The sequence below is a fragment of the Gekko japonicus genome, unplaced genomic scaffold, assembly GCF_001447785.1.
Source record: "Gekko japonicus isolate JY-2015 unplaced genomic scaffold, Gekko_japonicus_V1.1 scaffold50, whole genome shotgun sequence".
In the NCBI taxonomy this organism is placed as follows: domain Eukaryota; kingdom Metazoa; phylum Chordata; class Lepidosauria; order Squamata; family Gekkonidae; genus Gekko; species Gekko japonicus.
The window spans coordinates 1,796,157-1,806,875 of record NW_015164666.1 but is presented as its reverse complement, the minus strand read 5'-3'; the positions used below and the strand labels follow the sequence as shown (position 1 = coordinate 1,806,875).

At 41.0% G+C, this 10,719-nt stretch overlaps 1 protein-coding gene across 1 annotated transcript in view; it reads left to right on the top strand.

The window, feature by feature from the left end:
* DSE (dermatan sulfate epimerase) overlaps positions 1–10,719 on the top strand; it is a 55,374-nt gene that overhangs the window by 12,430 nt on the left and 32,225 nt on the right. Inside the window, exon 2 of the mRNA XM_015409068.1 lies at positions 5,976–6,444. Within this exon, the coding sequence (XP_015264554.1) occupies positions 6,029–6,444 (416 nt within the window). The 5' untranslated portion in view covers positions 5,976–6,028. The remainder of the gene's footprint in view (positions 1–5,975; positions 6,445–10,719) is intronic.

The following is a 10,719-nucleotide window of genomic DNA, read 5'->3' as shown; positions in this document are numbered from 1 at the left end:
TGGAGTTTTAGTAGATTACTCACTGAAAATGTCGAGACAGTGTATGACTGCAATAAAAAAGGCCAATGCTATGCTGGGGATTATTAGGAAGGGTACTGAAAACAGATCAGCCAATATCATAATGCCCCTATATAAATCAATGGTGCGACCTCATTTGGAATACTGTGTGCAGTTCTGGTCACCACACCTTAAAAAGGATATTATAGCTTTGGAAAAAGTGCAGAAAAGGGCAACTCGAATGATAAAAGGGTTGGAACACTTTCCCTATGAGGAAAGGTTAAAGCGCTTAGGGCTCTTTAGCTTGGAGAAATGTTGACTGAGGGGTGACATGATTGAGGTTTATAAGATTATGCATGGGATAGAGCAGGTAGAGAAAGAGGTACTTTTCTCCCTTTCTCACAGTACAAGAACTCGTGGGCACTCAATGAAATTGCTGAGCGGTCGGGTTAGAACAGTTAAAAGGAAGTACTTCTTCACCCAAAGAGTGATTAACACTTGGAATTCACTGCCACAGGAAGTGGTGGCAGCTACAAGCATGGATGGCTTCAAAAGGGAATTAGATAAGCATATGGAGCAGAGGTCCATTAGTGGCTATTAGCCACAAGGTATAGATAGGGGCTCTGGGGCAAGTGATGCTCTGTCTTCTTGGTGCTTGGGGGGGTGTCAACAGTGGGAGGGCTTCTAATGTCCTGGCCCCACTGGTGGACCTCCTGATGGCACCTGGTATTTTTAGCCACTGAGTGACAGAGTGTTGGAATGGATGGGCCTTTGGCCTGATCCAACATTGGCGTCTCTTATGTTCTTATGATTGCTAAAGGCTGTTGTTGCTTTTGCATCATTAACTGGACCATGGCTTTAAAGAGTTTGATGATGTATTGACAAATTGGCTGGCCGATTGTTGGAAAATGAATATCACTTTTTTGTTCTGTTACCCTTTTCTCACATTCATTTCTCCTCACACACAGTGCATATGGAAGCAAGGAAGGAATAATCAGGAGACCAGACAAGTTGGTGATATCAGTGGACAAGAGACTGGGGGGGGGGGATTTCATTATTTGGCAACATAGTTCATGCAGTGCCTATATTTTAATTACAGATTTTCAAGAGAACTTTCTGGATGTATCTTTAGTAGTAGCATCAGATAGACTGCAGAAATGTTCTTTTAATAGTTTATTGGAATTATTCTTACAAACATCTGCCCTCTGCTTATCACTAGTGCAAATGTTTAAGTTACCTTTGTCTATGAAAGAAAATATCCTAGTGATCTTTCAAATAAACGTCTGCAATAGGGTTGAACTACTGGTTTATGGAGAGGAGGGAATAGGTTAATGGAGATCCTTAGGCTAAGTAGTAATTCAAAAGGTTCCTGAGTGTCCATTGTCCTACAATATTTTCCTTTCCCACACACCATGTTTTTTGAGATGGAATTCCCACATGTTTTATGAAATGGTGATGAAAATTGAAGTAAATGTCAAAATTATATCCAGCTGTTGGAAACACAGTATAGCATATGGCAGCTGCCAATCATACTCTGGAACTGCCACATTCAGGGCAACACTTGCTGAAAGGACACACAGGCATGAATATTTGCCACATACCTGCACTCTTGGGGATAATTTCTGTATATCCCTGTATGAATTTAAAAAGCAGTTTGAAGGTTTGTTCAGTGGAACTGCTGAAAGATTAAGTCCAATGTACATGCAAATTGTACTAGTTTGCTTATATGGATTGCAACAGTGGTATATACCATCTCCATAAGAGCTCTTCTATTTATACAGTAACAGTTAAAGAACTTTAAATGAACTGCCTTTGTCTTTGTAACTTCACAAAGTAAAACCGTCTGATTTTAAAGGTCTTCTCTTCTGTATCTTACCATTGTGGCCTTGGAATCAGCTTTAACAGTTCTGTGTTGAACACATGGAATACAAAGAAGACGTCACTATTCTGCTTGTATCAGGAAAGGATAATTAACTTTTAGAGCAGCCTGCCCTTGGACTCTCCATCCCTCTTCAGTGGTTAGCTGTTATAGACAGAGGGGAAAGTTTCAGGCAGCATCCATATCTTTACGGATTGGATCTTGTAATGAACTATTGTTCTTTTCAGTCAAGTTGACTGTTAACCTCTTAACACTTTCCTGGTGCTGAAATGGTCAGCTTCTTTGGTTCCAGGAGAAGAAAATGTTTGTCCATATAATCTCATTTTTTTTTAAAAAGGACATCATTTTGTAATAGAAAACTGACAAGGGTTATAGAGATTTGCAGCATTGTAGCTGTGATCCTCTGCCTGTTACTTTGTTAGCATTAACTATTTCCATTGAGAATTATTTGTTTCACTACTTGTAACTAAGTGTGCAACTGGTTCCTAATGTAATGGCAGAAGTTAAGTTGGGAAGTATCAACAATTGCAGGCATGATCTCCCCAATATGTTTTTAAGATACAAAGAATTTACTCTGTGGCATAATTTCCTATGCCTAAAGCATTCAAGATAGATGTACCAGCAATGAAGTCACTTATCACTTACATGTTACTTTCTGTATATAAAAAAGTGGTTTTAAAAAAGTACTTTGGCAGTAATTTTTCAACTCCACAAGTTTATTATCAAGGAAACTGGTTTTCAAGTGCTTCAGAGAAATACAACCCTTTATGACAGCCTGAAGATCTATCCTGACAACCGAGAGAATGTTTACTTCACCAAAGAAAGAGATATTAATGGGTACAAAAATTCCCCAAGGTACAAAAACACTAAAAATTAATTTTAGATATTTCCCCCTTTACAATTCATGGAAGTTTAAAACATAATTATTATAGTTTCAACTTTTAAAAAATTATAGCTTTGTAAAGGGACTATACTGGTGTTTATGCAAAAGGAGAGGGCTGAATCTATGCAAAAGAAACATTCTGTCTCATGTCAAAGTGTGTTTTCAAGCTTTGAATAGTTCAGTACTGTGAAACACAATGGCCTCTGACACTGCAAACAAAAGAATTTGTGGGTGGAACACTTTTTGACTTGTGGTAGAAATATATCCCAAGGCAATATGTGTAAGGTTTTCCCAAGGATTGTTTGAGGGTTATGCAGCTTGTGGCTGAGTTGCTTTTATATCTGTGGAGAGTTGTAGTGTTTTTTTTTTAAGGTAAAGCAGAGGCTTCTGCCTTTGTTTTCTTCAAAGAGCAGCATATCTGTAGCAGCATGTTTATACTGGGTAACTGAAAATGACTTTAAATGTGGAACCATTAAGTGAAGACTATAGCGTATCCAAGTACTTTGAACAGGAAAGCTGAAATTAGCCTCTGGGCTTTATACTGCTTCTAATAATACTTAGTGCTCTGGTTTCCCAAAGTGCACCACAGCTGTTATCACATTGCACTGTAGCGACGCAGGAACCAGCATAGGAGTTCTACCTATCACAGTTGGAGGGGGGAAGAAATCTTCTCATTCCAACTCTTGATCCCAATTCATCCATTGCATGTTGCTCCAACATGCTTTCCATACCCTCACAGGGAGCTTCTGTGGACCAACAGAGACAGCAGATCCTCTTAGGTGGTGGTAGCCAAAAGACTTCAGATGCACCCCTACTGCAGTGTTATTGCAATGTTATGCCAACAGTGAAAAGACTAAATTTCTAAATCTGCCCATTTCCCCAACTACATCAGAATAACTTTCCACCTTTAGCACATTCATTGACCAGCTGAGATTAGATAAAATTTATTGCATGTCCATAATACTTCTTCTCCTGGGTTTCATTTGAGGATCAGGCTGTTGGGACTGTGGTTCATTTTAGCAGACGCACACACAGACATCTGAAGAATTTCACAAGTCTGTCATTGACTTTTTAGTATGTTTAAGGTTTTTGTTTGAATCATTACCCCACAACCAAAATGTTAATTTATTAATCTAATTTTTGGCCTCCCAAGTTTGGAAAACTTGTTCACTGTGTGAGGTTTTTGTTTATTTTAGCTTCTTACATGGTTTTTCCCTTCCTGAAACTTATGAAACCACTTCTCTTCAAGAAAAAAATGATTGTGTATTAGGTTTTGGGTATAATTTTTTTAACCCTCAGCCTACTTCTGGTTTTAATAATTGAAAACTACTGTTCAATATTTACATAAATCCATCTCTCTTTTGCTTGCTTTCTGTAACCTTTCCCCTCTTGAGAATTTCAGGAATTCTCTGACTTTCCTCTGGGGAATCGGAGCTTGTTTTATCTAAGACCTGGAGCTTGATGGTTAGTAATTTGGGGAGAAGGCAGTAACAACTGTGTTTAAATACTTTTTTTATCATTGTTGTTTACCTTCATATAGAGTTTGCCATTTTCTGCTTGCTTAAAACAGGCATGTCTTTGGAAAAAATATGTCTTGCTTTTTAACATTCAACTTTTTAACTGGCAGGCTGTAAATCTCTACATACAAAATTGAAGGCCTCTTTCAATCTAATGGGGGGGGGAACAGATACCCTAAAGGCCCATGATTTCAAATGCATTTCCAAGAGTCTACTTTTCTGCTTTCCCCCCTCCTCCTAATGAAGACGTGTCACAACCGGAGGCTTTATACTCATTTTTAAATGACCCTAGTCCAAGCCTCCAACATTCCAAATCTTTTACTCCACAGCTGTGAACATCAGCCAATCCAGCATACTCAGTCTGACTCTTGGCTTATGTTAACATAATCTTTTTCTGCCTCCTTTCCTCTCCTTTGTGCAAGCACAGTAAGAAATGTTTTACATCAGGCGCCTTCCTAATTATACTGTGTGTGTATGTGGGGGGGTTGCACAGTAAAAGAGGTTTTTTGTTTTTTTAAAAAATCCCAATATTTGTACCTAATTAGTTAGATTTATCTATGTATTACAACTTCCCTAATCACTCTGGGATTATTATTTTTTTATCCTCAGGTTATGCATGATTTTTGGGATAGGATCCCTCTTAAACCTTCTTGTGGTATACAACATTATGCTTGGGAAAAGATCATATTCATGTTATGTGCAGTGTACAAAAGGAGACTGCAGGAGGTGATCAGGTAGTAGTCAATTTAGCTAAGGGAAATAGCTGGTAACCAGCTGATAGAGATCAGGTTGTGGGGGTGGGGGTGTATATGAGCACATAATTGTGTCTGACTGGGAAGGAGAGAGCACTGAGGTAACAACAGGCGAAAACTCTGGTGGAGAAGATAAACCATGTAATAGAGATCAATGTGAAAGGGAACACACTTGTATTGGTGACTGCTGAAAGGTTCGGCCCCAGTATAAAGATACATGCTGAGGGTCCCTTACCAGGATTTTTTAGCCTCTGGGCATCTCTCAAGTTGTGGTGGGCCCAAGACATGAAAGAAGTCACACCTTGGACTTAATCTTTTACACTGAACTTTTGAGGAAAGGTCTGATTTCGAAGCTGGATGCTCAGCCTGTACCACAGTCTGACCACTGTATACTCAAGACAAGGATGAATGAATGTAGCTTTTGTACAGTTGATTCTGTTGAGCATAGGATCGCTACTATGTTATACCAACATTAGCCATAGTGTAGCAGTCACAGGGAGTTGGATCTTACCAGCTTTTCTGATGGAGAAAAGGAAAGGAAGGTTTTCTTTTGACCAGCAAAACAAAACTATGTTAGTGACTGTGGTACCCATATGAACAAAAGCCTCGTGGAAAATGCAGTGAAGACTGGAATGAACAAGATCAATTGGGAAAGCTGGTAGGATACAACCTGTAAAGTATTAGGGTTATACTGAATATTTTTTTCCTTATTATTAAGGTAATTTAAGCACAAATGGTAGTACAAAGGATTCTGCTTAATGACATCAGGCGCTACCTTAGAATTTGCAAAAATCTGAGCATTCATTTTTTCATAGTAAAGATCTTGAATTTCAGTTCCTTATCATTCTATAAATTGAGTCTGTCAGTTATCCTGATATCTTCCCCCCCCTTTTTTTCTTTTTAAATGTGGGATTTATCACCCTCATTGTGTTTTTTTCCCCATCTAGGCTACTTCGAAGATGGTTCGGCTTACATTGAGACCTGGAGCTCTGATGTCACAATGAGGACTCACACACGGGGGGCTCCTAGTGTGTTTTTCATACATGTGATTTGCCTCACACTGGTCTACAGCACTGACGACATCCTAAGCACTATGGTTCCTTTTGTCAACGCCAACTATGATAGCTACCCTATGCTCTACTTTTCCAGGGGAGAGATTCAGGATTTACGATTCAAGGCAGCCAGTACACATCAACACATTTCAGCTCGATTGACTGAGGCGGTACAGACCATGCTGTCAAATCCCTTTGAGTATCTTCCTCCCTGGGACCCCAAGGACTTCAGTGCTCGGTGGAATGAAATTTATGGCAACAACCTGGGTGCCCTGGCAATGTTCTGTATACTGTATCCAGAGAACATGGAAGCCATCAATATGGCCAAAGACTACATGGAAAGAATGGCGGCTCAGCCTAGTTGGTAGATTTTTGTCTTTGTTTTTACTGCCAAAAATATGTTTTGTTTTAAATGGCTGATTTTTATGAAGAACAAGCAAGTAAAGGGGTAGGAAGTTCTGCCTTCCATTGTTAATTTTGTTTTTAAAAAGCAGGTATTTTTCAAAGGTGCCCATGACAGACACTTAGGGCACGATCACATGCACAATTATCTGCGTCATAGGCGCGAATGCCGGGCAGATTTAAAGGGTGCGATCAGACACAAACATCTGGGAAGCGCCCCGCACCCATCGGCAACCCATTTTGCTCCACCGCAGAAGTGGAGTAAAAAGACACCAGGGAAAGTCCAGTAGCAAATGGGTTGCTATGGGCCACGGATGGACTTTCCCCTGTCTGATCGCTCCAGCGGCTCTCATGGTGTCAGGATGGTCTGTTCAGGCCATCCCGACTCTGTGCCATTGCCCCCCCCCCCAGTATGCACATCATCACACACTCCATAGGGAGCCCTCAGTGCTGAGATACAATTCATCGATTACCATGTAAGCAAATCAGAAACAAACGGGGGGGGGGAACCTGACTCACCCGCGTTTGCATCTGATCACGCATTGGCGGGCTGCCCCCATAGCTTCAAATTCCTCTGGAGGGAATAGCCTCCCCCCCCCAGTTTATCTTGTGCGTGTGACCGCACCCTTATAGTGTTTTAGAAATCACCAGTATGTCTTTCCATCAGTTAATACTTTAAGACATTTACAGATAGTTCTAGCTACAGGAATTGGAGGGGAAGCATTTCCAGCCTTTGATATCAAGATTTGCATGGTACTGTATCTTGCACTACTTCCCTCTGCATTGCTGTTACTTTTGTTGTGGGGAGTATTACAGAAAATGATGCCTTTCCTTTGTTGTTTGGGAAATTCCTACGTATTTAGTTGCTATGACACATAACTGAATGAGGAGGTATCCCACAAAAGCATAGAAAGTATTGCCAGAAATGTTTCTTGCTAGTGAGGTGCTTACATGTTGTACATGGTAGCAACCAAATAGGAACACTGCAGAATAATCTGAATGAGTTTTGGGACAATTTATTCCATTGCATTAAATAATGAACTATGTTTCCACAGCTAAAATCAATGCCTTCTTTTCTTCTGTTTTAAGGCCAGAAAGTACTGCTTCTTGTCAGTTTAAACATATTTACTATCCTGTTAAACTCAGTGGGCTTACTTCTGTGTAAATATGCCTTAGGATTAGCTTGTTAAAGGACTGAACAGTGCCATACTAAGCAGGTCTACGTAGGCCCCGGCCACATGGGGGGAAATGATGCAGCCAAAGTGCGGCTTTTTAGAGACGCACCAACAGAGACGCGGCAGTGGGATCAGACAGATCCCCTGAGCCGCCGCACAGTTGCTTCCCAGCACGATCAGATGCCGGGGGGAAGCCACGGAAGGGAGAGCGAGGCAGCCGGCTGCGCATGTGTGTGCATGTGCAGTTTTGCTGGGAGCCTCAAATGCTCCTGAAGATGGGCGCGCCAGCTTGCTGCGGCGTTTCAGGTAGGTACTGCTCTTTTGTAGGTTCTTTTTTGCTGCGCGTTATTGGCCTTCAGGGACGGATCGGGGATGGGTGGGCGCCGCTTCCCAGATGTTGCGGTGTGATCGCGCCCGTTTGCTGCACCCCCAATTCTTTTTAAATGTGGGGCTAGACCTCCCGTGTGACCAGGGCCTTAGAATCTTACTCAGGTCTATTCAAAGAGGCATACTCTCAGGAAAGTATTCTTAGGATTACACTATAACTCTGGTTGGGTCATGCCCATTATTTGAATGCTTCATTTATGTTAAGTCTCTTTAGCAATAGTTTATAAATCCTTTTTAACAGTTTGAAATGTATCAGTGGTATGGCTGATTTTTTTAATTAACAAAAAACCCTAGATTTATATTGAGCAGTTAGGGATTTCTGAGTGGTGAGGTTTTTGTTGTTGTTGTTGGCTTTACATGAAATCTGAAATTTTTGTCCTCGTGAAAGATATTGATGTATTTATTCGGCTTTATTATGTCTGTCAATATTTAGTTGTCTTGTTCTAGGCCTTAACCTTTGAACACACTTTTAAAAACCTTCATTTGTTGTGATAAGGAAATGATATTAGTCTCAGCTTGCAGTTGTAAATGCAAGACATGTGTTAACAGTCCATAGTGTCATTTTTGTTTTCCCAGTTAAACAGGGTGAAATGGTTGATATCCCTTTAAAACATCTCATGTCATTTGAATGTCAGTTTGATATACCATTGTCACTCATGTCCTAGAATGATTTGCAGTTGAATGAGCATTATCATGTTCATATTCTGGGGTGATTCTATGGTAATGCATATTTCAGTTAGAAGTAAAACAATTTGCATTTTCCATTTACGTTGTTTTTGTTTGAGCCATATAAAATTAAAGGGATTCTATAGGAACTTTATTTAAAAGTATTAATTTACTGTACCATTTATGAGGCAATTCAGGTTGTGTACAACCACTCTGCTCAGCTTAGTACAGATCCTCCAGAGGAAGAGTGTTTTCCACAGGAGGAAGGCTATTGGGATTTGGGATGCAGAAACATACCTTGGGATAGAGGAAAGCAGGCTGTACTCTTAGCTGAATGGAATAGTAGGATGCATTCTATTAATTTAAGAATCAGTAACTTCGATAACATTACAACTTTTCACATTTCAGACAAAAAGTGAGATTTCTGCTTTGTTATATGTATGAGGATAATCTTTTTTTTTAAATCATGAAAGTCCTATCCAGTGTTCCCTCTAAGCTGAGTTACTGTGAGCTCATAGTTTTTTAGCCTCCAGCTCACACACTTTTATCTTAGCTCAGGAAGGATGGCTCCAGAGCAAATTAATTTATGCAGTAGCCAAATCACTTGCTCACAACTTTAATGCCAGTAGTTCACAAAGTAGAATTTTTGCTCAAAAGACTCCACAGCTGAGAGACAGCATTCGTCCTAACAAACACATTACATGGCCAATTATTTAACATTTCCACATATAAGGAGAGAACCCATCTTAACTCCTTTTACTGATGCTGATATAGTATTTGTATTAGATAATTTAAGGCCCCGGTCACACGGGCAGGAAACTGCAGAGGAGAAGCGTGGCTGTTTGCCCTGGGGCAAACTACTGCGCAGTTACGTGATCAGACCTCGTGTGGAGGTCCTGTGGAGGTACCATGGAGGTTCCATGGCAAGGGAGAGGTGCCGATCACAGGACAAGCCAGTGCGCAACGAAGAAGCGCGCACCGCGGCAAACTGTTTTTTATTTTTGTGTACATGACAAATGCGCATGCTCCGTTGGGTGCGCATGCGCATCCACAGAGACTTGGACAAAAAAAGCACACCTTATTTGCAAGGGGACATGGGCGGGCGCCGGATGCCACCGGAAACGCGATCAGACGCCCGCCCTTGCCACACAGTTTCGGCTGGAAGCCTCGGTTGAGCCACGGGAGTGCTACGCTTCCCAGATGTGCTGGTGAGATCACGCCCGGAAACTCCGGCTGTTTTCCGTCTCACTTGTGTGGCTTCTGTTACGTGTGACCGCAGCCTAAAGGTGGTTTCCATATCACACTGGCTGAATGAGGGTATTCTAATATTGTCCAGAAAACTGGGGTTTTCTGGGGTAAAATTTTAAAAATAAAATACTTCTGAAACATTGAAGTAATTATAGTTTCATTAAATGACCCCTTCTGTATTGATACAGATAAAAATTGTGTGATACTCTTCGCTTCATTTGGCTTAATTCTTTTTAATTCCTACCTTGACCATGATATTGTGCTAGAAAAAGAAACTACACCCCTGCATGCATCAGCTAATCAGTAAGCTAGTCAAAGTGACTGTGCTGACTTCAAATCACTGGATGTACCCAGATATCCAAGTCCTTAAACAACTGTGGCAAGAATGGTCTGAGGAAATTGTGAGAATGGGGTGGTGAATAAGGGTGGAGTGAAAAATAAATTAGCTTATGGTAGTGATCAAAGTTTGGTTTGGAGTTTTGTAGATAATACTTGACTACCTGCCTTCTGATTATAACCTTTCCCATGTTTGCTGAATTTATCTGTAACAAAATCATCCCTTGGCTCAAGAGCCTCCTATCAGGTCCCACTATTGTTAAATGTAAAAGTAATCTTTGGCCCCTGCCACATGGCAGAAAAAAACACGGCCAGAAGTGCGGCTATTCAGAGCTGCACCAAAAGAGACACGCGGCGGCGGGATCACACAGATCCCCTGAGCCGCCGCACTCTTGCTCCCCAGCACGATCAGATGCCAGGGAGGA